Below are 26,775 nucleotides of genomic sequence, written 5' to 3'. Positions count from 1 at the left end.
ATTCGGCTGAACTAAAATTTCCATATATACCTACGTTTGTCTACGGTAAACAAAAAATTTTCTCGGTGTTTATTTATACATGGCTATATACGTGTATGTATATATTTATTAATTGGTTTTTAATTCGCATTGAACCGTAATTGTGATCACATCAATTATATGCTCTACTTATTGACTATTACTTTGAAAAAAGTGAGTTGCGATCTACCTACGTGAAAGATTCAGAGCTTTCTGCGCATAGTATGCAACGGATGGAATTATTGGAAGCAGTTCTATAATTCTACAGAGAATATATACCTCCTAGTGTAAGCTGTGTCTATGTATGGTGAAATCGATCGATCGATTTTCTTGCCAACTAATTATATAGACCGTAAAATAAATAGAAATCCAGAATTTCGCAAGTAAATAAATGCAGTTCTGCAGGTTTATTTGTAAATTGGGGAGGCTTAGTGAATAAAATAATTCAATTTGCATCGCTTGGTCGTAATTTTCCTTAGACTTCACCTCGCTCAGGTACATATACCGCGTATGTCCTTAAATCCAGCGATCATGTCTGAAATTTATAAAAATGGCGACCATGTAACGGTATAATACGTATAACCATTGTACGTTACATTTTGTATCTAAATTCGTACCCGTTGCAGCACGAAGGGAGATCCGTTGATCGTAATCGCATCGAGTTTTAAAGCATGATCCTCCGAAACGGATCAAGTGTCGCGTTTCCTGCTCCAGGAACGAGGAACGTAGTCAGAGATTCGTGCCCTCGGGACTCGGTGTAGTAGGCTTACACGTACACACCTACCTAAGCGCATACGAGAGTACAGGCAGACTTGAGAGCTGCGATCACGAACCCCCCGGATCGGCGTTTCAACCCTCGCGATTTCGCCCCTCCTATAATCCCTACGTCGTATATGCCTGTGTGTCGTACAGAGTGGTCCAGCACCTCAGTCGACACACCCAGATTTTCCTCCTTCATTTTGAAAATATTAGATTTGTGCAAGGTCGAGATTATCTTCTTATACGCTCTGTGATAATAAAAAAGCTACGACAGATCGCTGAATATGAATCAGCGTAGCGAGTCAAAACGTATCGAGCTTTTCTACAAAGGATAATACGTAGAAAGAATTATTATATCTTAGGTACCTATAAGCTGTATAAAGATTATACTACGGAACAGTTTCGTTGATGATAACTTGTCGTTGCACAAAACTCGAATATCTCGATATTTTTCCCACTCGATTCGGTACCAGTGAAATACAAGTATAAGTGTTTATCATACATCCACGCTCTCGCCGAAAGTTTCTGTTTTACTATTAGCTCCGGTCTGACGATTAGCCTGGGTGCATATTTACATCTTACACACCGTTCGCAGTAGGTACACACATAGGTACCTACATAGCTCGTGTATAATCATTGATTGCGAAAAGAATAATTCCCCTCAGCAGCTCGTGCTGCACCGCACTTATCGTTAGAAGAGGCTGACGAATCGAGCGACGAGATTCATCCAGGAAGGTTCGACCGCCGGCAAATGAACACGGCTCGTTTCCGAGTGGGGGTATTTAGGGGCGGCTCAGAGGCGGGGCGAAACGAGCATGATCCGATATTCGAGATTCGGGAACGTCAGTCAGTCTCCACTGGGACGCCGAAGAGGGTAGAGTTAACGTGTCGCCGACGTCGCCGCGCAGTGAGAGAACATCCTCAGCTTCGTCGCGAGGAAAATAATAAACAAACGAGCGAGCGAAAGATAATTAATTAATGCCAGCGGAGCGATAGACCCGCGCACGTGTGTTGGTGAAAACGAGACAAAACAATAAAAAAAAAAGACAGAATAGACAAATAATTATACTCGTTGATCGCCCGGGGCGCGGAGGAGGATAAAATTATCTGCGAAGATAGAAAAAATCAAAAAACACTCGAGCTAGGCTTGCGTCGTTCACCGCGATTGGTGCACCGTGCGATCGGAACGCGCAGATCCACCGAGGATTGGACCAGCACCCCTGATTAAGATGATGCAAATGTCGCTGGCGGGCAGCGAGGCTGGAGCCGTCGGCGGACTGGGGGTCGGGGTCTTGCCCTTCGACGGAATGGGCCTCTACGAACAGCCAAGGCCCAGGTTCGTCTTCAAAATGCCCCGCGTCGTTCCGGACCAGAAGGCCAAGTTCGAGACCGACGAGCTCTTCAGGAGGCTGAGCAGAGAGAGCGAGGTAAGTCGTTGAGGAAAAAATAAAGGAACGTTTCTCGTGTCGGCGATATCGAGAGTCGACGTGTATAGATCTGCGATCCAGTGTTGCAAGGACCACACGCCGCGTTTTGCGCCGATCTTTGTCCGCTGGCGATCAGCTAACAGGTAAACGGCCGGCGTTTGTGTCTCCGAAACTCTCCCAGGAAGGTGACCGAGTCCCGCGGAATTTCTTTATTCCGGAAGTTAGATTCACGCCGCTACGTTTATACACTCCTAATCGAAACCGCATGTCTCATTACAGATTATACGCAATTTTTGAGTGAGACTTGCGGACAGCGGCTAAAAAACGCGGATTTTCCGTGCGATCGATGAATCAGCCTCGCTCAATGTCGTACAATTGTGGATCATTTTTGGTTCGCGGAATATTAGAAATATTTCGAGTCGTTATACGGACCGACCTTGTTCCACGATCAGTCAACGTAGGCTTTCGTGGGTATTTTGGAAGACCATACGCGTCATTGAATTACACGTCTCCGTATAAGGTCGTTTTGTCTTACTTTCACTTTTTGCGTCGTAGATTTGCACATCTCGATTAAAGTTAATTTTTTTTTTAGACATTTGAATTACAATACTTCAAAATCAGGCTTTGGTCTTGAGTTAAGCTTGATTTGCTTCACGTATGTAGTTCACGTGCTACGTTGTATGTTGTACGCCGGAAATGGTGTGCACATATTTATATTTTAATCGCGGACGTCATCCAGTTGTACGAGAAGAACTTCGTTTCAAGTCGTAGAAAACAACAACCGCAATGATAAGGACTAAAGCATAAGCTGTGGAGTTCGTTGGTTTACATTTACAAGCGTACTTGTTAATTAGGATGTATATTTTTTAACCTCTCAAAAATACAGAATTATACAATATAATTAAATTGTGCCGCAGTACTCGAAAATACAGGTTCTACCAATTTGTTCATGGTTAAGTAAATGGCTAAATAGTCTAACAGAGTCTAATGAGATCACGCCGGATCGAATCACATTTTCCACTTGCGATTTCTTACTTGGATTTTCATCAAAATAACCCCGAAAAAGTATAATCGTATTTACGAGGCATTGTAATCCGGTCAAATAACACACTGATAGGACTTTCACTGATAATGTGTACTCGATTACACGAGCCGCTTCGTTGATGTGACAAAAAGAAGATGAAATAAAACGATCTCTTTTTTATCACGATTCCAAAGGATTATCTTATGTACGTGCATCATTGATTTTGGATATCGAAGATGCGAATACTCCGTAATTCTAAATACAAATTCGTATACTTTAGTTGCAACACTGAACAAGTCAGATAACAAAAAGAGCACTCGATACTTTTCCCCAATTCTATACCCACTGTTGGGTTACTCACGATCAGGCACAACAAGAGTTGAGGATTGCTGGCTGGTCTATAAGGAAGCTGCCAACTTTCTCTCCGAGGTATTCTGAGACCTGAAATTTTCCGAGAATAAGAAACATTGCACAATCAATGTGGACTGTGTCGAAAGCTTGGAGTATAGTTGAGCACCACGGATCACCTGTTAGATTAACTGAAAGTTCACGTATAATAAACAATTTCGAAATTATTATTATTTTTTATTTTAATTTTTGTTTTTTTATTCCAGGTCAGGTACACTTCGTATCATGACAGGCCAAAGGAGGAGCAGCAGGTCCGTTTCCAAACTGGATGTCGCGAGGGACACACAGAGATTGCATTCGCGGCGACAGGAACGAATCTTCAGCTGGTTTTCGCCTCGGCGGCATCCGGATTTTGCGGCGAGCCACGCGAATGCGACTTTGATAAAGAGCACGGAAAGGTGAGAGGGAACAGAAATCTAGCGATACTTCGATTTACGATAATTTTCAGTCTCAACCAGGGCGGTCATAATATGGTAGTAAAATCGATTACCTTCTTTGTTACGAGCATGTAGTTCTGTGGTCGAAACTGATTCGTTTCCTTGTACGTTCGTAGATAGAAGCAGCCACTTGTCCCGTAAAATTACAAGCGGTAGCTGTATATACGTAACGAAATTAAAGGATATATGGGAAACCCCCTTGAATATTGTCATGCCAAAAGCCATCCGTGGCTCGATTGCGAGCTCGTCGGATTAAAACGAAGTCTGAATCAACTCGCTGTGCGTAATGTGCCGAATACCTGGCTATTTGGTTAGTCACACTCTTGATATTTCAGGTAAAAACATTCCCCGTCGCCCATTTTTTCCCCTGACTAAATTCCCACTTGATCCGACGCGGTTTATTACAGTACAGCGAAACTTCCCAGTAGCGGACATTTTAGGGACTAAAAATATTGTCCGTTACTGAGAAGTGTCCGCTATTCGATTTTTTATACTTCCCGTTGTAAAAAGGAATCCGTTGTTGGCAGTCGTCCGTTAAAGGAAGTTGCACTCTACCTGCCTTATACGATCGTACCTGCAAGCGTAAAACTTTTCCGATTACTTTTTCGGTTGTTTGAAATCAGTTCCTGCCAGTTTCTAAAACGTTTGCAGACATAAATTAGGTAGGTACACGGTCACCGTTGCGATGGTCCAACGAAGTACCTGCATAGTCGGAGTTTTCGAAACGGTCGTTATTTTATCTTTCAAAACACGCGGAAATTCGTAGCCCCGCAGATTGCGGACTATCTGTTTATTTGTCGGAGAAAATTTGAAGCGGAAGCGAAGGGAATTGTAGGTACCATTACCATTAAGAATTAGGGCCCCGTGTATTCGAGTATTTTCAGGAATTAGGGTCCGCTTTGCGTGGGTGTCGACGAATGTAAAGACTGCACTTGTGTACAGTGTTTAACGACGTTACGAATCGGTTCATACACACGCTCCCTTACGTCGTATACCTTGGTCATTGTCCGATGTCCGGCAAATTGGTCCTTAGGTGCACCTACGATGAAAACGACCTTCAAACCGGTTCCACTTTATTTTACGGCAATTATTATTCGGTGCATCGAAATCATTTGCGGATGTGTTTTAATCGTGAAATTTTGCGCGGTGAATGATTTTCTGGATCACGTTTTCCAACGTTTGTTTCTTTTCTATTTTCTATTCTATTTTTAACGATTCCGTGCGTACAATTCCCATTTGTCTCGTTCCATGATGCAGGAGAAAAATAACCTCCCGCGGCCATTTTGAATGCGTAATTTATCTTTAGTGATTTTAATTGAAACCAGTAATACCAGTCAGTACTCGTACAGCCGCCATTTCGCGGTGCGACGTCTCGGTAAACATACACCTATAGGTCTTGAAACATTTTCACAAGCGCCTGCGCGCCGCGGAAGATGACAATGAGAGGACGAACGACGCCGACGCCCGACGTCGGGACGCCATCGCGATCAATAACGACGCAGCGCGACGTCATTTTCCGCGCTGATTTTTTCCCTCCTCGAATTGTCCCGCACGGTATATCCGCATCTGTTAGATTAAAATGCCAAAGTACGGGATCAATTTGTAGTAAAAAATGGAAGAGGCTCGAAACTGTATGACAGGATTCAGCGGCAGGCTGATCCCAGCAGGCGGACACTAGACAGACAATTAGCGTCTCGAAGGGTCTGCTCGAAGTCGTTTCACCTATTTAGCCTAACGCCAGATGCTTTTCTCTGCAGGGCTAACACAGGGGCGGCTCGTAAATCTTTCGAGAGTTCTTTCGGCCCTCGGTTCAATTGGCTCTTGCCCCTTGGCTCGCGCGGGACTCGTGCAGATCCTGAAACGGATATGCCGGGCGAAACGTGGCTAGGAAATTGAGAGAACGCAGTTGGGGAAACGATACCTCTAGACTTTGGGTACCGAAGAGGCTTTTCGAAACTCTGTTCCGTGACTCCGTCGGTCGGCGGAGGCTTAAATGCTCTTTTCAGGGTTCAAGAAGCCGCGTTACACGCCTTTTTCAAAATAATTCTTGTTCCTGACCCCTCACCCGAGCATCTAGCTTACCTCGAAGCGACGCAATTCTTTAAAAGGATTCATGGAACACGTAACTCGGGTTTGATTCACGATTCCGACAGAAAAACGAAACGCGATCAAGCTTGGACAATTTAATTGGAAACGATTTAAACACTGTAATGCTGATGAAACATCTGGCTTATTACGAAGTTATGTTCCTAAGTTTTTCCTACAAATCTTTCAGGAAAAATTGATTGAATCAGGCATTACGCAGCTTATGCATAAAACTTTAAACAAAAGCTATACGAAAACTAAAGTATATAAATTGTACTTTACGGCGACAGGCGATCGTTACGTTCGTTGATATGTGATTTTTTTCAAACTTATACATAAAAACTACGAGGCTCGTATTTTCGTAACTTCAAGATTTTGAGTAGTTGGAAAAGTACGGTATTACCGGACGTACAAGAACCATACCGGAAACGCTGTACTTGAGATACCGAAACAGCCGCGATAATTTAAAGTGCGTTTCAATTATGCGAACCACCTTGGACTTGTCCGAAATGAACGTATAGATTGAAGAGTCATTAACGCGCTGCGCAATACGCGATTCACCGAGATATCACAGAGAACCTGCAGATATGCTCTCGTACGGGGGAAGGTACAAAAGCATCACGAAAGCAAGAACTGCACAGTGCTCGTAATCAATTATTCCCCGTCGCTCGTGTTTTGTTTTATCTGACAAAGCGGGACACGTGCGGCGCTTTGTTCACCTCTCTGCAGTAGGTAATAATTACGAGAGATCCATGCGCCTGATAAACAGCTCCCGCACCATGCAAGGGCCTTCCTCATACCAGCCTCGTTATACCTTTTCCTCCCTTTTTCCTTCCGTTCTTTTTCTTTCATTTTATTCTCTTTTTTTCTATTAGTATTTCATTCCGTTTCTTTCATGCGCCAGCTACTGCAGCCCTTTCGCTTGAGTTATCTGACCGTTAAAGACCATTAAGATAAACCTGACAACTCTATCTCGGCATTAGGAGACCTTATACCTATACGTCTGTACAGATTAAATACGGTGTATTATAGTCGCAAGCTCGTATATTTGTTCAGACGTTATAACTATTTGCGTTTGAATTGGGTTTTTGGCAAAAAAAAATACCCATGTTAAGTATATTTTTTACTATAAATGTAGCAGGTTTTTTCTGCACACGGTGGTTTCGACTGTTTTTGAAATTCCGGAAGTATATTTTAACAAGAAACCTGACGTGCCTCTCTTTTCGTGCAGTTTTGAGTAAAATATGCTCTTTTATTCTCTCCGCGAATATTGCACCTTTGAAGGGATTTTCTAATTACCACGCGGTTTAATTACGGCGCAGTTAATTAATGTCCGTCTCGTAAAGCGAAATCGTGTAAAAGTCGCGAGGTGAGCCGCTGCGAAAGGTTCGCAAGCGTTTGGACGAATCTAACGTCGTGGGCAGAGAAGCATAAAAGTCAGCGGAGCCCGTTTTTCCTTTCTTTATTTGTCTGACAGGTGAGAAATACGCCGAACACAATAGGAATGCAGGTTTCGGGCGCGCCGAGCGTTCGGCAATTTCTTCTACGGCGATCTTTACGACGGTCCATCGAGTCGCCGAGAGTTGTCAGAGCCCAACTTTCACCTTGTACCTAAACTCTATTTTGCAGAATCGTATTCTCTCGCACCTTTTACCTGTCGCCTGTCCACCGCTAGATTAACATTTATCTCCCTTCTCTAACAGTAAGCTGTAAATTATAGCCTGCTCCTCCGGCATATTAAGCAGTCATTTTCGAAAGGTAATATGCTTACGACGCGTCACCTCGACAATTCGACAAGAGGACTGTGTTATAAATTTTGTAGAAAACGAAGGACCGCGTTAGTTGAGAATATTAGTAATCGCAAGTGTAGCGATCGAGTTTTCGCTCGTGATTATTATTATTCCTCATTGTTTTATAACCCTCGAAACGTTCGGCGGAATAAGAAAGTGTTGTACCTCTGACCGTCACGTCTGGTATAAATTTCTTCAACGTAAAACACAGAACGAAATGAATCGCGTCGCCGTTGTATCTGTCACGCTCAGTGGCTCGGTGTAAATTGTTTGGTGTCAGCTTCCGTTGCTGCGGCTGGTTTTACTGGTCATCGTTCGTGACGAGTTTAGTTTCACCGGCTTCGATAATTAATCGTAGTATTGAACGAGTGAGTGCTCGGTACACCTAATACATCGATACAGCGATCCGATCCGCATTAGATTCGATCAATTCTCTGCGGGTTGATTTGTCTTTACTTTTTTTCTGTTTGGATCGAAAATTATATTTTCGCCTTAAATCGAGGGGACTCGGGTCACGTTGGTGAAATAAGTTTAATCGAGCTCCCGTTGTTCGGTGCTTCTTACAAGTCAGCTGTAAGCAATGGTCGTGTTAAAATTGAGTAAAATTTGGAAAAATCAAGTCTTTTTCCAAGTACTACTAAAGTGGTTGAAAAGTTGTAAACCTATAAAATGATTTCGCGGGTGAGAGAGCCGGAAACTAATATTAACGTCGTACTCTACTAGTCTTGCTAATCCCGTGTTATGACACGAAACGTTGAACGCGTGTCGCCGGTAAGCCGGCTGGTGCGATTAATAGGATTTAAAACAGGGAAAACACGTCGCCGAGGCTCGAGGGTGTGCTTCCCTCTCCTTCTCTCCCTCGGGACACCTGTCACATCCCATGGGGACCCGGGGATTCTGTTTGGAATACTTCTAGCCAAAATATCTCGCCGGAATCTACGAAATTCTCTCGAATCCGAGAAACGGCAAATGTACCCAGATGTAATACCTCTGGTGCAGGCGATGAAAAAAGTACATGCTATATATTTCGAATTTACGGTGTATGCGGATAAACGTATGTATAGTAGGGCGTTGCAGCAGAAAAATAAGTTTCGATTTTCCACCATGATATACCTGAGTTGATTTTTCATTTTTATACATATTATAAAATTTATTAAGTATCGTGAATAAGTTTTCTTTATTGCTAACATCAATGATCATAATATCAATTCACGTCACAGCCAAGATCCACACTTTTAATATCAAGTCTCCAGTTGGTGTTTGATAAGTGTATCTGACGATCTTTTCATTATTAATGCAATCTCATGAAATATTTATAATTGAATATGAACTTTCAATTTAGGTGAATAAGATTCCCGGATGATATATCGTTGTGTTATGGATCTTTGGATCGAATACAAATGTCGGGAAATAAATAATAATTGAAGTGCTGCAACGTGTTTCTTCAGAAATTCAAAAAAATGCGAGAAAAGGTGAAATATCGACTCAACGAGATCCTTCACACAACGTAGAACGCTCATCTTTTCACAAAATCTGTCTTTTAACCTAAACAAACTTTCAGGGGTTGCCACGGTGGAAAATTGTAAATAATTTATTTTTTTTGAAACACCCCAGTGTACACGTACCTGCAGTTTTTTCTAACTCTACAATGTCAACTTGATCAGGAGTCAAGGTGCTTTATAAATATGAATCCGAATCTCAATTTGGCTCGAATATGACGCAATTCCATCTCGCGACGGATTCGGCATATATAGATATATATATTTATATAATATTTATACATGCACATATATATAATATTTGAAGGAGCGGCGCCGATTAGAGTCTGAGATCTCGTTGCCCGCAGGCCGCGTGATCCAGGTGAGCCGTAAATCATGATTTTGTAAAAATCCGGATCAACCCTCGTTTGACCGTATGTCCCTTCCCCAGGACTGGTATCGTCCGCTGCCGTCTCTCGTGCCCCGCGACACGTCGTATTCGGTATGTGACAAATACCCCAGCATTGTCCAGACTGGACCGAGGCGCAAACAAACGTCAGATACGCCCACTAAAACAAAAGGCCAGGGAAATAGGTGTCATTTGTATTACGGTGTGCCTCGGCCGAGTCCCGAGTCTACCGGTTATTATATTGTATTACGCCCCGTCGCACCCCTTTTCTGCCGAATGCTGCCGCAGCTACGAAGGCAAGGTAGCAACACGGCTAACCCTTTCGTAAAAACGGACCGTGGCCTTTCCTTTTTACTTTTTTTTTTTGTTAGATGCAAATCAGCCGGAGCCAAAGGGTTAGCTTTGAACGGTTTAAGGGCTGTTGTGTACATACCCTGGATGTATAACCGCGTTACATTTCGTAATATGCCTGTGTGAGGCACGTTTCACGGCTCTACCTTCGTTATAGCTGTTACAGTTTTAATAATCGTTCTCATTTATTACAGCCTAATGGGTAACGCCCATGATTTATGGAATCCTCTCGGTGTTTTTTTATTTGTCTCTTTGAAATGTCTGCAGATCGTGAGAAGGTTTACAGAACTAAGCACGGAAATGAGGAAAAAAATGGAAATGACAAATTGGGACACCTAATTCAGCATCGTCTTACGATCGTTGTAGTAACGAGTACAGCTGTACCGACAGTGCAAGCAGCTAATGAATAAAATAATTACTTCTGTGAGACTGAAAAATGACGGACTTTTACTAAGGATAGGTCGAACTTTGTTGTATTCCGTTTGATCTCGGGCGTTATTTTTCGTGTAACATTAAACCAATCAGTTTTCTGATAATTATTGGCTAAGAATTTGAGTGGGAAAAGGAATTGCATCAATTGGCAACATTTTTATTATGAAGTTACGCGTCGTTTATCACCTAGTTCGGCTTTGTTCATACGCCATTCTTGATGCAAGAGATCGTTTTTTTTTTTTTTTTTTGTAACATAACGACAATAACACGATAAATCATATTATTGTGTCGCCTTGCGCGTCAGCTTGATCATTGCAGTCGCCTTGCATATATGTGACGGGATTTCCGATAGCTACAGTTCTTCGAACGCGAAGTTAGTACGACTTTCGTTAAAAATTTCGCAGGATTATTCGTAAAATTGAAATTTTATTGTTTTCCCGCAGCTTGTCTTTATTTTAGAACATATCGATGTCGCGCGTGTATTAAAACAGGTATATACGTTCGTTTGCGTAATTTCATTCCGCGAAACTCTTCGTACCTCACATACTTGATCGTTAAATCCAATTTTTGCGTTGTCGACCTTTGCCTACGTGCACAGCTACCATGCTCGATTCTCAGATGTTGCAAAAATTTATCTTGATCAACAGTTTTCAGAAATATAGAGTATCTTTATACAAAATCCGGCACGTAGGTAGGAAGATGTATACATGCCTAAAATTATCATGGAACCTGTTTTTGTTCTCGTTATTATTCTTGAAGTATATTAAACAAGAATAATCGCGTTGCACAATACGAGCAGCATTCATATCGTAAGATTATTAAATTCTCGGAAATTTGTCAATTTCTCGGTGTGTTCAGTCGAACGAATTTACCTACATTCGATTTTTATAAACAAACTTATTCCGAATAAAATTACGACTCTGACACTCGTTCATCTATTAATTATCGTTCCGACCTGAAATCGTTTAGTTTTCCTTCTTCTTTGAAATTCTCGCGCATTTGGCCCAGATGACGATGATACGGCTAATATTGCGCAGAGATCATATCCACCCTTAAATTGACTAATATCCCCGGAAGCATTCATCAGTTTCCGGTCCGAATGGGTATATCAGAGGCGAGGTGCGAGGTCAAAGGCTAGGTTGACATTGAAAATTGGCCGAAGAGTGGTCAATCGGAAAGTGGCCTTCCGAAAAACGCCTCCGTGACAATAGCGATTTGGGGAACTGGCCGTGCGGGGAGGAGACGAGCATAGAGTCGAAGTCCGTGAAAAAGCGAGCTAAGGATAGGAGGAGATCCGGGACACGCTGCCGGTGTGTGCTGCATTATACGCGTTGTTGGAAATAAATAATTGTTACAGCTAGCGGACGGTTTAAAAGGCGCCGTTATACAGCTGCGCCGCTCCCACCGTTGGAAATGATTCGAAAAGCAGCGGCGCTCAGGCGTCTATCGACAAAGAAACGCCTTAGCGGGACTCGATTTTAGGCTGTAATTGTACGCGCCGGGGTTACTCCGAGTTACGGGGGAAAATCTGTTCGACGTAAGGAGGGGGGATCATTGTACCTGCGGTATTGAATCAAAATTAAACTGTTCACCTTTTCGCAACCCTTTATCACCGCCTCACGCCGGATGCTGGACGCCTTTCTTTATCCTCCACGGCTCCGGAATCACCCGCAGCGATGACTTTGCTCTGTAATAATTCTATTTATCCAAACGACGCTCCGCGTCGATCTAAGCGTACGACGCCGCGAGGTGGAAATTAAAATTAAACACAAGGTGTGTGCGTTTTTTTAATATCGACCAAGCGATGTAAATGCGTTGAAGACGAAAGCACCGACAAAAGCAAAAGTTCTCGTATAATTGTGCAAAAATTTCTAATTTCTGCAATCCCTTTGCCACGTGCTTGCAAAATGACGAAAGAGTTGAAAATATTTGGAAATTATGTTCAGCAGCGGAATAGAATTCTCTGGTCTCATTGTCGAGGCTCAAACTTCTCTTCTCTACTGAGTTTCAATCCGACGATCTCTCCGAGTCTGTATCCTCGACAATTTGCAGAACTCGTTTATGGTTCAGCTTGTACACATATACCGTCCGTACGATGTACGTATTATAATGGCAAGTGTGTACGGTCGTATATTATTTTCTCTTGGAAAACGATTAAGAAAATTGTTTGACCCATACTTTTGTGTTGTACCGTGCCTCCTCTATCTCCGTTACCGTATAATGACGATAATGATCTCGCTGCATGAATAAGCGAAGCAAAACAAGATTGCACGTTAACTTGAGAGCTGACAATCATGGAGCTTGAAAAGTGGCTGCGTTTAAACGCGCCGCGATGTACAATCCGAGGAAATTGAATTCCAAACAAGTCCTACTCGGGTTAGCGGGGAGGGGAAATATCACCGACACTATTATATGTATAGGTGCCTACCTTCTATATATGTATATATTATACTCGTATACTTATATCAGGGCTCGGCACGACTCTGATTACCGCAACTCGCACCGCAAGCCTCAAGATTAATTACCGTACCTACGTATACATGTGTATATAATACTTGCTGCAAGGACACTTTTTCAAATCTTTCGAGAACTTTCTTCGTGTAGAAGAGAAAATTCCACCGAGTGTAATCGCAGCTGTGATTAAACGTGGAAAGATTTTATTAAAACACGGGAATTGACAATTTTGAAAAAGACTTACAATCAGACATTCGCTGTGCAATAAATAATTATTGCCACGCGGTCGGAAGTCTTAGCCGAACTCCATGATTTAAATTGGTTGATCGTGAGTCGTTTCACAGAGATTTAATTGATGTTATAGAAATAAAAAAATTGCCGAAAATAGTTTGTTTCTTTTTTGCGACGCCAAAACTAAAAGACACCTCTTGCACTTCGGTAACGGTATTTTTCAATCTCTCTGTGTAGGTTCACATTCGATCTCGGTTGATAATGAACGGTGTCTGCGTGAGATGGCGAGGCTGGATCGACCTGGAGCGTCTGGATGGATTGGGATGCCTGGAGCTGGACGAGGAATTGGCAGCCGAGGAGGACAGGATCCTTCGGGAGCAAATCGACAGCTACAACCAGAGACTGCGGGAGCTTGACGAGAAGCGAATCTACCGCGGCGCGATCAGTCAGGCTTCCCACTTGAACCACCATCACCACCATGGACACCATGGGCACCACGTGCCCGGTGCCGGCGCTCCCAGCGTCGGGCCGCATCTCGCCCATCGCCAGGACTCCGAGATGGAGGTTAGGCTTCGGACCTACGCATAGATTAAACCTTGTTTCGCGAGACTTTCAACCCTCGCAATATCCTGTGACGTGCAGCCCTCCGTGCAGACTGATTAATATTGTGTACCTAACGCGAGTTAACGTTGCGCGATCAATCGTCGCGATATATCTCTCCCTCTTTCTCCTTCCCTCCCTCCCCCCCACTCTCTATTTCCTTCTCACTCCCTATATCTTTGCCTCACCGTTTTCACTTGTACTTTTCTGTCTTTTATAACCAGGGCTATGTGATTTTCTATACGCAAAAATACCGCGCATACGCCCGGAGGTTCATTTTTTAACCGACAAGGAAAGTTTTTATGTACAGTTATTGTTTTCTTTGATATTGACAAAAGTAATGTGGCGACAATTTTGAGGATGAAAAAATTATTCACGGGGTCGTTTTGAAGTATTGAATTATATGCGAGAATTATTCTTTTTACTCTAAGGACAATTCGAAAATCTGTATCCTTTCCCGAAAGTATGACGAAGATTAATTAGAAAGAAAAATTAGTTGACAGTTTTTATTATATACATTATAAAGATAATCTTTCAAAACGTCTTTGCTTTTACCTGTCTTGCAATATTTTTCAATATATCTGTTATACCGTAGGTGAATATATAGAATAAACGATAGTTTAAATTCAGGGCAAGTGAAAATAGCTACATGATAATTCTTGAGTATGCGTGCTTTTTGTACAATTACACCTATAATAGCTGCAACTGAATTATGATTATTATATCCGTGATGTATAAATGACAGAACAATATCGCCCGAATCACACAACGAAGACCATATTATACAAAGATAGAGGTTATAGGTTTTCCATATACTCATTTGTTATAGGTGCATGTGCCGCAGTCTATGTTTGCATTACTATTATTATTATTATTATTATCATTATTATTATTACCATCGTCACCATCATCATCGTATGCGCACATATAATTACGACATGACGCGTGTTATTCTTCGAAAGAATTGCGATCGATTCAAAATTCGCATATTTCACCGAAATAAAAACGTAAGCGTAATAATAAATGTAATGAAATTCATGGAACCGTTTAACAAAGTGTCACGCATCGTGACTCGTGGACATAATATGTTACGCGTTAGGTGTGACACAGTCGAATCGCGAACGGAATTCTCGTCGTCCGGATCCATGCGTCATGCTAGGAATTTCTAGACATTCGATTATAAGAGTGAGTCAGCAGACTCACGATCAGTGCGGCTCCTTGAGAAGAGTTCGCGTTGATACTTCGGCATGTATGTTTTCTTTTCATTTTTTTTTTTTTTTTCTCTTTTCCCACTTTTTTTTCTCTCTCAGTTACACATATAGTAATTTTGTTGTATGTACATATTTGTAAAGAGTTTATTAACTAAATATAATTTTTACCAATAATTATTTACACGTTTTTCACATTATTCTTCTTGAATATTAATTAAAGATGGACGGTCGATTCTGGTTTAATAATTGACCCGCAGTATTAATTTATCGACCTTTGTGTGAAATTTTTTTATAAACCTTACACATTTACCATAATAACACATTACCTCGTATTCGCGTGGAACAACCTTTGACCTTCATTCCATCGTAATCGAATTCATTCGGCATGTTTAACGTATGATGAATTTCGAGAAGTAAAAGTTATTATTCATTTAATTCCGTACTTTACAGCTGTACGGTGTTACGTTGCTAGTTCCGCGTAAAACTTAATGATACTAATTTCGGCGCACGCTTACCATACAAACATTTCGCGGATCTCGAGAGCATAATTGCTAGCATGGCTTTTTAAACTCGCGATGTTACGAAACCCATCGTATCTTTCGTTTAGCTTTTGATTTGCATATTTTATTTGTGACAAAAAGAAAAAACAAAGCAAACAAATCTTTCCTTAGTCTTTTACAATTACGAATCTATTAATATTATAAACGCTGCTGAAAATATTGAAAATTTATTTCCTCGTTAAATTTTTTTTCATTCTTTCAGTTTAGTTTGAATCTTTATAATTACTTGCTCTGTTCAGTATTTTTTCATTTTTCTTTTTTCTTTTCTTTTTCTGTTCAAGATTATTAATTTTAGTGTCGTTTTCTTAATTTTTTTGTTATACTCAATGGCCTAAACTCTGCCAACAGCTCATAAAAAATTTTATATCGATATACGTACTATACGCCACTGTTGTAGATACCGTTACACATTTTACCACAACTCGCAATGTGATAAGAAAAACATGAGAAGCAAAAATGTGTGGAAAAATCCGGAAAAGGAATAAAAATTGGTGCGAGAGTTGGAAATTTGAAAATTGTTCAAATTGAATAATTCATAATTGCGGTTTAATACGGGAATATATACGTCTTAGATGGGTGAATTATAATCACTCCGTGTTGAAAATGAACTGCAATAATTCCAGTATGGATGCGTATCAGATCCCAGACGGGACGGCATTCGCATACAGAACAGCAGTCGAACGTCAAAAACGGGGGCATTGAATTCATGAGCCGTAGTGACGTGTTATTCAAGGAATAGAAGGATTGGTTTTATTGTAGAAACACGAGCTTCGAATGTGATACGTGTAATTATGAACAAACAGAGAGAAGGACAGCAAACCTCCAGCGCATGCAGATTTCTGTTCTTCGATTTGTAATTTTTTTTTTTTGTTCGCCGTGAATTATTCAATGTCCACACGAACTTTTTTATCGGAAAAACGATCGGTATTCTTTATTACACTGACTTGGCCTTGTGTCTGGGAAATTATTCTTATTGTACTGAAAATTGTCTTATTGTAACCGAAATATTGCACTCGGAATATTTTCCCAACAAGTTCCAATTTTTTAAATCACCTGGAACGAACGTTGACAATAAAATTACTCCCCGTACAAGTAGAGGTTCACAAATTCCCTCTTATTGTTTTAAACGATCCGACGAGATGAATTCAAATCCCCTAAATTGAGACTGATGCGCGTTCACGTCGGCTTAAGACCCGACCGTAGGGCAAATCTCTGTTTGCGGAGCTCAGTTAGATCGTGTTGTATATCCACGTTTCAGGCCTCACGTGTAGATATCTTTTAACAGTGCTGCAAAAGTATAAATGGAAATATTTTAATCGATCAATACACGGATGATCCGATTGATCCGATGGATTTGGTGTTCCGAACGTACGAATAACAATTCTGGCATCAAGACTCATCGCAGTGTTTGAGCAATGAGGCCACATGATACTCTATCATTTTTACATGAACGTCTCATTTATTTTTACCGCGTACGATCATTGATAATTCTTATAAAAGTTGGAATCTTGAAAATCGAAATTAGACAAGTTTTACATTACATTGAAAAATTTGATAAATCATATTTTCTTGGGCATAGACCAGATTTATCGAAATAAGTACCAATCGAATGAATACATAAAATATTATATAGTTAGGCTGATTTGTGGGGTGCTCAGTGTACCATTTGCGCGACACTAAGCGAAACTTCTATGAGATTTATATTATTGTTCTCGTTAGTTTCCTCATAGCTTCGCCGAATCAACAAGTTGCCAATTCATGTTGTAACCATCAGGTTTAAAAAGTTGACAGGATTTTTTTCTCGAGTGAGTATTGGAGGTAAATCAATATTTAAACAGCGAGTCTATCCTTAACAACAGTAAAAATTGGTCGGCAAAGTTAATCAATCAGCTTTTCCTCAACGCATTGTGACGTTAATGTTTAACTGATCTTCGCATTTTCATCATTCATCATTCATTTCGATGATATTTAGTCTCATGGTGAACGTGAACTTCGGATTAGCTAATATCAAAAACCCATGCGATAATCAAAGGGCGTTCCATGCTTATCAAAGTTCCTTTCAAAGTCTGACAATCGATCACTTGACCGTTGAAATGGTTTGAAAATTGTAATGAGCAGATAAGATGAGAGATTATTTAAGATAACGTGGAAGATAACGTGGGGTCATTTTACACAAACGCTCACGGGTTACCACGCCTCTGATTCCAAATCGGATAAACTGCCGAATCTTGAACTGAGAAAAAAAAAACAACATTTAAGAGACAAATGAATGTTCGTGTAAATTGTAATAAAGGAGATCTCACGAATTATTGTAAATAGCAACTGTATAACTGTGCGAGAAAAATGATCCAATTGAGCGTTGCAGTCATGGTGAAATCAGGTATAATACATCAAATGTACACTGATCCTAAAAACATGACAATTCATGAACCTATTTTTTAATTCGAAAATTAATGACCTGAAGAACTAAGAAACAAAAGTAGACATTTGAATTGATGTTGAATATTACTAGCAACCTAGACTCCTAGGTCGACCAAGGCTCGTTTCCCCGCGTTTTTCTTGTCGATAAAAGTCGTAATCTGATATTCAGGCAGTTTGGAATTCTTATAAGAAGCCCTATAAGAGACCGAAGTCTTCCTGCGACGGCTTGGCAGCCGCGCCTTTTCCTTCTCGTTCTCCTTCTCAGTCGCCTTTTCCTTTTGTCGAGGCAGAATAATATCCTCCTACGGATTCTGAACTGGAGAACTATAAATTTCACAGACTAGCGGATAAGAATTATTGCATGAGGAGAAAATTATCGACGTATGATTAACAGCTTTTTGATACGGATCAGGAAGTATAACAAACGTAGTATAGTTTCTTCAAAAATGACCCTTGTCAAGCTGGTATTTTCTCACATTACGCTGGCCGAGACGTGGTTCTCGTTATCGCGTCGCCGACACTTTTGAACTTCCGCTATGGTCAGATAATATACTATCGAAACTTCCAACGGAAAAAAACAATGATACATATACACAAACGCGGTTAGAGAAATAACTAGGCACACTTTTACACCGAGCATCGTGAGCGTTACTTAAGGAGTATAAAAAAGAAAAAAAATCATTCTCCAAACCGAAAAGCCACATTCATTTTCATTCGAACAAAATAAATACGGTGCTGAGTCTAAGACGTGAATCTTTATTCTCAACGGTTTCAATTTAACCATTCATGTTAAATTGCTAAAAACAATTTTGGAAAAAGCCACGAACAGACATACGAGGTAGGGAAAGGCTCTCCGGGCACAAGGGCTCGCCTGTGTAAGTCTTTCCGTAAATAAACAATCGAATTAACACGTCTGCCCGACCCCTGAACGGGCGGCACATAGGAGGCACTTGAACTTATTGATACGTAATTGCCTTTCAAATATTCGCGCCCTCCCGGCATCGCCGGGTCTCTAATAGAAGGGGGACCCCCGCGTCCTCTCGCCAAGGCTCCTCGCGTTGTATCGCTTTGTAGAAACAGTATTGTCGCCTGGCAGGGTGAGCGTGTGTCTGAATTGGCCACCCGCCGAGCCCTGTAGGCACTCGTCACATCTGCCTTCGATTTATTCTCAATAATAATTGATGACTTTTCATCCCCTGCGCGCCGTCGCGGACGCGCATTCCGGAAAAAGAGGAAGGCGAACAAAAAAGAACAATGGGGAGTGTAGCTTAACGGAGTAGGTATGGTAGGTACCTACCGATTTTTCAAGTAGGGACTCCAAGTTATAACCGAAATGATGCCGAACTCACGGGTTTCCTTTACATTGTACGGTATACATTATACGTACAATAAACATTTTCAAAGCTCACGATGGCCGGTAGGTCGAGGCCTGTTTACATATTTCGGCAAATACTTTTCAAAAGGATTCGTACTGCAGGCGGATACAGAGGGGTGGGTAAGTATCCCTTTTTCTGTTTCTTTGACCATTTTAAGGAGAGATTTTTATTCCTACACGCGATCTGCTTACAGCCGAAGACTTTCAAGACGTTTATCGCTGCAGCAGCTATATAAAGTTGCTCGGAGATAGAGTGTCGTTGAACACTTGTCGAGCTTCGGTTGGTTATACGCGTCACGAAATGCGACAGATAAAGAGACCGAGGAACCGTTGAATGTCGAAATTCGAAATTTTTTTCGCATACCTGAGCTCGACTGCGTCGTCCAACACTCACGAGCACGCTTTCCGGGTATACCGAAAATAATTCACTCGTTCCACGGAAAATCGATGCACCTAAAACGAATTCTGCGACTGTAAACAGATAGCGAGAACAAAATTCTTTCGGCCCGCGCCGCGATTGGAATCTCGGAGATTTTCCGTCTCGATTGGACCTTTGCCCCGAAGCCTCCCTATCGCAGGCATTAAAACGATCTTCTCCGTTCTCTAAAAATCTGCGACACAAGTCAAAAACCTAAAGCCCATCAGGCACACTCGAGTCGCGTCGTAAAAAGATGCCGACGCATTGCTCGCTGCAGGGAAGAAAGAACCTAAGAAGAGGGGCAAAAAAAAAAAACAATCGTTAAGCATCTTCGCTTGCGCTATAAGGTACGGCAAAGAAAGGGGCTGATGTTCTTCCCGGATACTCTGTTATACACACCGTGTATTACAGCATCCGCCGTCGAAGACACTCTCCCGTCAAAGGGAGTTACTATTGCAGGATTACCGGCTTTGCTTGCTTCCACGTACCTTCGCTGTCTGTTGCCTCGGTCGCCGAAAGGGAGGAAAGGTGCTGAGGAGAGGCGAGGGGTCAGGCTGGACGGATGGGAACCTGCAAGCCGAAAAGAATCTTGTCACACGGCGCCTCTTCCCCTGTAAGCCGGTAATGATACGTCGCAGGTTGAGGATTACCGGGGATATTTTTCGATCTACGTAGCCGGATATCGAAAAAGAATGAATAATTGAATAAACACGGAGGTGAATAGGAGCACCGAACAGTTTACCCCGCAGTCGTGTCGTTTATTTACAAATTAGGCTCTCGAAAATTGTACCTACTTTTTTTTAAATGCTCAACCCTTGAATCTCCGTGAGCTAAATTTTTGAAACTACGCTGTTCAGGAACCTTCATTACGGGGTTCAACTGACGAATTCTGCTTTGATTGATGTTGCAGCTGAGAATGGGAATGCAACACCAGCATCAGCAACAGCAGCAGCAACAAGCAGCCGCAGCTAGGTGTCACACGGGTCCTTCGCAGCGTCATCCAGGCCTTCAGCCAAATCTGCAAGTACGAAGTTTCCAGTTTTACAAACATTAAAGTAAAGTGCCGTTGCTTTTAATATCGCGAAATCTGGTAGCGCATCGCTAGGGTTTCTCTGCGATAGCGTTACTATTTCCCTAGAAATCCTCGAAACATCGGATATGAATTTTATAGAATTCCTTTTTACTCTTCTATTGGTACAGAGGCATGAAGAAGGGATACTTTGATAAAATTTCAAAGATTTCGTCGGCGTTGTATGTAAATTCTGCAATGATTTTCTCCTGCAGAATTTCACGAGATTTCATCACTTTATTGAAGCTGCACGGATTCCGTGCTATTTCAGTGAAATCGGTTGACCCCTTGCAGTTCATCGATCTTTATTTATTTAAACTTAATATCGATATAAGTATAATTAGCCTTCTCCACTTAAGTAATTAATAAATTATTAAAATTGTTTACTTTTCATTCGTGTATAAAGTTGTTGTACTTTTATTTTCTTTGGGAATTTTTTCCCGCATCTCTGACGTATCTACATTAATATGCTTGTCTGTTTATACGTAACTCTGAAAATATTATACCGTCATTTTGCAAAGGCAGTGACGTGTCCTTACGGTAAGCTGCAGTCACGGTAAACTCTTTTTGTCCGATATTCCGTCTCGTCAGTCAAGTTTGGATAAGTCACACAGCGATTGCTCGTTTCGCGAAGTCAATTGAAGCATGACGTAATGTTTTACATATGCGATACGTCTGCATATGTGCGGGTCGCTACACGCGCACAATATTTTCGCACGTCTGAGTGCACAGCAAATCAACGTATCCCATTGTAGACGTAGGATCTGTAGTGCACCCATGTACCTACAGCATGCACATATATGTATATACGTGCGTGCCGGCAAGTCTGAGCACTAGGGTCGTGTATTGCACTGGCGCACAACATTGTGTGCCAACAAGCTAAGTTCGTTTCACAGATGACCGCCTCGGTTGAATGCAGCCTCCGCTGCCAGCATCCCGCGAGAATATTACATACGCTGAAATTTATATATCGACTCGTGACGTTTATACAGATGGAGTATAAACACGCGTAATAGTTTTGGGGGCCGGTTGAAGTCTACTTGAATAAATAGGGCATCAGGTACAAATGCGGTTTGTATGATAAAATTGTTTGTACAAGATTGTTCGAAAGTTCTTCGCAAGGTACAAAAGAAAGATTCATTCGATATATTCGTACGACAATTTTCTCTTACGATCGAAGATGCATCCATAAATTACGTTTTAATCGAGATAGAATGAGAAACTTACGTGTCGTCGTTAGCTGGAAGAAAAACGTTCGAAAGAAGTTGGTATCCAAATTTTTATTCCGAGCGCCGATTGCCGTAACAGCATAACGAGCCCTCCTTAATTTAGCATCGGCAAGTTATAAATTATTGTGATCCGTTTTGGCCCACCTGCCCGTTGCAATTAATCAAGGAAATTATTTAAACGAATTCGACCCAATTAGGTAATAAATAGTCGACCACCCACCCACTCCATAAGCAGGACGAGAGTCTGGGCCACGGCACACGGTTCGACTTGCAATTAGTTTTGAAATGAAACAGGGCCCGTCGGGCTTAGGGCTCGACAGGGGAGTGAATTAATAAAACAACCCCTGGACGACGCGAGGCTCGGTCGGTGCGGCCTGATATGGGAACATATATATATATATATATATATATATATATATATGAGGCCGACCGAAGTATAGCTAGCACGTATGTATATACTGCGCCGCTACGCAGATGTGCATCAAAGTTGAGGCCCTCCCAGCTTTTATTTTATTGCCAAGAGTTTTTCTATTACCGAATCCAAGTTTGCATATCGTGGTTTTCGTGCATTGGCATAGGAAACCTGAGGGCAAGTGGTGTGCCGACTTCGAGATAATGAAAATACTTTCACAATTGTTCTCAATCCAGCTCTAATAATGCAAAGTTATTCCGATGATTCTGCAGTTCTTTTCTCATAACGTGAGTTAGGCGATTTCAGAAAACGTCGAAAAACATTACAATTTGTGACCTTATCTACAACCTGAAATCTGTTTCTTTCGCAGTTGTTTGGAAAATTTACACGTCGTTGTTTCGATGTATTTTTACCACGATAATTGCCGTCACGCGGGCGGGAAAAGTTGCGGAAAAATTATTTGGCGCTGGTTAGAACAGGGTCATATATCACGATTTTATTCGATACGCGCAAGCCGTTCTTGATAGTCAAATTCTTTGTAGAGTGAAAATTGTAATTTTATTAGCGAACATTGTAACACCTGACCTGCGTCTAATGGAGCATGCAAAATCTAGGCATATGCAAACCCATTGTCAGTCCTGTCGCGCACCCTTTACTCTCCCTCCTTGATATATGGCCAGTATAGTGTACGTACATGTATGGGGTGATCTGCATAAAGTAATACATGTACATATCTGTGTCGTGTATATCTGTAGGTACCGCAGGAGTAGATTACACTAGTTTTTAAGCACATCACTTGGGCCAAATTACAAATTATAGTCGAATACCTACGCATGTTGATGAGAAGAAAAAAAATGCGTGACGATTTGGAAGTGAAAATTATTCATCGTCTCCGCTTTACTTTATTTTTCCATACATACCTACACAAAATCAGAATCCGATCAAAATAATGACACACTTATGCATAAATTCTTGTCGTTTTTTTCTTTTACACATATTGCGGATGATAGCTGGATCTTCACAGGTTCTCACAAGATCTTCATAGATTTTTGGCCGAGGACGGTATAACGTCCCAAGTATTAGAGGCACCACGTTTATGAGATAGCTTAACAGGCGCTTCGTGTCTGACAGTGTTAATAGTTCTCGCTTAAAGCGACACGAAAGAGAACATGTGCATGTTTATCTTGATTTATAGCAGTGCGAGCTGTAGTCGAAATTGAACGCAGTAGTGTTTTGCATTTAACGGGGGCGTTGCTGGCGACCATATACAGCTACACGTGCATATACATATATTCAAGTACATGAACATTTTTTTCACCCCAAGTAGCAAGTTGAAACAAAGCTCGAGTCGGTGAATATTAACTGCATATCACAGTGAGGGTAATTTTTTATTTTTTCTTTTAAATCCTTTTAATTTTTGTTTGTTGTTCAATTACACAACTACGCTCTAAATTTAAAATGCGAATTGGATGTGAAAACATTTTTTTTTCCACCGGTAATTTCAATAGTTTGCTGGCAGCACATACAGAATTGAATCTCATTCCAGTTCTCACACCTTAAAGAATTATCACTTCCTCATTAAAGATATCCAGATGCATATTTTTTACACCCGATGCGCATATTTTCTTGTTCTTCTTCTTATTCTTCCTCCTCATTTTTTTGCGTTCGTAATACTTTGTGTCCTTTATGCCATTTTGGCTACGGTCATTTGTCATCCTTGGATCTTCTTCACCTGCCTCTTTATGATATGTATGTATGAGAGAATGCTTGGCGTTCTTTACGCTTAGCCAAAAAAAACGGTTGACATAATATCTTACCACGTATGCGACTTTTATGCTCAAATCAGATGCCAATTTACTTTTTTTCTGCTTTTTTTTTACAGGCGAGAAAGCTGAAGAATGACTTGAGTCACGGTCACCACAACTAGGATGGTTCGGCTTTGGTTTATCGGTTCTTAACATCCTTCAATTTTTTTTACGTCATTCTATTGCAAACGCATTCGGCGAAAATGCGAATGCGCGATATCTTCGAAGCATTTTTTACCTGTATATTGTTATATTTACATGTTACGTCTAGCCGTAGATAGATGTTTAAGAAAGTGTATTATCTTGTCATAGGGACCTTGTGTCGTAACTGTTGTATAAGTAACAATAATGAGAATATTATTAACAACAATAATAAAAATATTTATAACAATATTAAATTTAGAATAATGTCATAACTAATAAACGGCCCCAAACCTGAGAGACTTTCTGGAATTGTATTATTTTTTTTTTACAATTTACTCTCTTCAACGCCCAACTCAAACTTTTGTAAATGAAAAAAAAAGTTTATTTATTCAGTCAATTCAGCTTCCCAGTTGCGACTTTGCATGGAACAGATTCGAAGTGAGAAAAGACAAACTGAAAATTACGGTGACGAACTTTCACATAAACTATGTGACACAACGAGCGTAACGATTCCGCAACATATAGCCTAAATAATTGAGATACTTGCGTATGTGCAGGTAATGGGAGGGTGCGTTGGTTAAATGATGTCCCCGTTTTCAGATCGCTGATTCTATTGTCGAAACAAAAACTTCCGAATCACTGAACGACGTAACCCTTTTGGTTGACAGTTCCCCTGCTTGGTGGGGCGGGATCACCCAGGTGGTAAGGAAATAAACGTCACCAGCGAAGGTAGGTACGGGTTGAATTTCTCAATTGATTTAACTGACAAAGCGTGAAGCGAGACGCTGCGGGGTGAAAAAAGAATTATAATTCTAAAAAATCGAGTGCTTTCACCGAAACGCATGAAGAACCGTGGACGCTTTTGTTTGCTACATCTGTAGAGTACTTACAGGAAGTCATTCGGCTTCCCATGCGAATGAACAGACTCAGACGTCGAGACGTGTAGCTGAGGGGATGTGCAAAATAAAGAATTGCCAACGAAACTACGGTAAGTTTATCTCGCAAGGAAGAGAACGTACTTGCAGGACACAATATGCAGTTTTCACGGCAAATCATTCGTGTTTGTCTGTTTCATTGTCTTCCAAGTATGAGAATCAAAGATGGACCTGAAAGCCACGACGATGTTCTGTGCTATCGATGTATGGTGCTTGAAATTGCGTGCTAACCAAAACGCCTAATAATATCGCGCCGATATCAACAATTACCGAAGAATAGTAAAGGCTCTCTACCTTAACGTCAATAAATCAAGGCACGAATCATGCGGTGTACGGTGCTAATAATGTTGCGAGATTAGCATGTCACTTAACGTAGCGTAACTGGCTGAGGGGCGTCCGGGTGAGCAAAAGGACATTTGTTAAAATTATACGCTCTTCGCTCGATGACGATGCACGGGGAACGCAGAGGAACCGGTATGTAGATCCGCCGTGAAATCGAGTCGTCTGACAACGAGCAACGGTAATAGTTAAGAAAAATGTTTAATGAAAATGTTAAACCTCTCAACGCGGTACATTTCTGACCATTGTTTTTTCACTCGTATAATCGACCCTTTCAATTGCTGAGACCGCCCGTTCTCTATCCACTGGAATACTGATCGACGCACCGTTCGCCAAACGTCAGTTTCCAGACAGCCCGAGGCTTTGTTGCACCGGATCATGGGATGAGAGCCAAAGTATGTAATTTGGATTTGAATTCGGAGGGTCGGTCCAGATCGTGGGAGGAAGGGACGGCTGAAAGCTCTGCATGGTCTCCAGTCTCCTGCGGGCATCGAAGTCCACGGTCTCTGGGCTTTCGGATTGTGTGCTCTTAGGATTCCGGGCGCGTTACGCAGCTTCCCTTCCGCGGAGAATCGCATACTCAGGTGTTCGTTCTCCCATCAGAATTCGTCGAGTGTTTGGTATTCGTATTAGTGAGGAAGGAAAGAACCAAGGCGAGGGAATCCCCATTCAATTTAGTCGACGATTGTTGCGCGGCATACACCTGATCCCCCAACCTGAAATCGAACCTCGTTTTGCGCGGAAGTTACCAACGAGCAAACGACAAACTCGGGGCTTCGCCGACTCCGGGTGTTATACGTGTGATATAATATTTCCTGCAATGTTTTACCATTGTCTCAAATAAACCGGTTTGCATCTTGCAGTGGGACAATATATTCCTTGTTAAGGTCAGTACGTATTTTGATGAGAACTGTGTTTGATTGAAAAATGCAGATCTCCACGGCAAACTGTAGA

General features: G+C 41.5%; 1 protein-coding gene across 4 annotated transcripts; it reads left to right on the top strand.

Moving 5' to 3' along the window:
* The first annotated feature begins 1,510 nt into the window (after window positions 1-1,510).
* On the top strand, window positions 1,511-24,803 carry LOC124298386 (protein big brother-like). 4 transcript variants are annotated; one of them, XM_046750304.1, is made up of 5 exons: window positions 1,529-2,204; window positions 3,843-4,034; window positions 13,541-13,867; window positions 20,799-20,912; window positions 24,481-24,797. In XM_046750304.1, exons 1-5 carry the CDS (start codon window positions 2,007-2,009, stop codon window positions 24,523-24,525), a joined length of 876 nt encoding a protein of 291 aa, XP_046606260.1. In that variant the 5' UTR covers window positions 1,529-2,006; the 3' UTR covers window positions 24,526-24,797. The 4 variants fall into 4 exon arrangements, with proteins under 4 accessions (XP_046606263.1, XP_046606260.1, XP_046606261.1 ...); XM_046750307.1 differs by lacking the exon at window positions 13,541-13,867 and having other exon boundaries at window positions 1,511-2,204; window positions 24,481-24,803; XM_046750305.1 differs by lacking the exon at window positions 20,799-20,912 and having other exon boundaries at window positions 1,534-2,204.
* Window positions 24,804-26,775: the final 1,972 nt, after the last annotated feature.

The sequence above is a fragment of the Neodiprion virginianus genome, chromosome 2 (assembly GCF_021901495.1).
Source record: "Neodiprion virginianus isolate iyNeoVirg1 chromosome 2, iyNeoVirg1.1, whole genome shotgun sequence".
Taxonomy (NCBI): Eukaryota; Metazoa; Arthropoda; class Insecta; order Hymenoptera; family Diprionidae; genus Neodiprion; species Neodiprion virginianus.
This window is presented reverse-complemented; position numbering and strand designations above follow the sequence as displayed.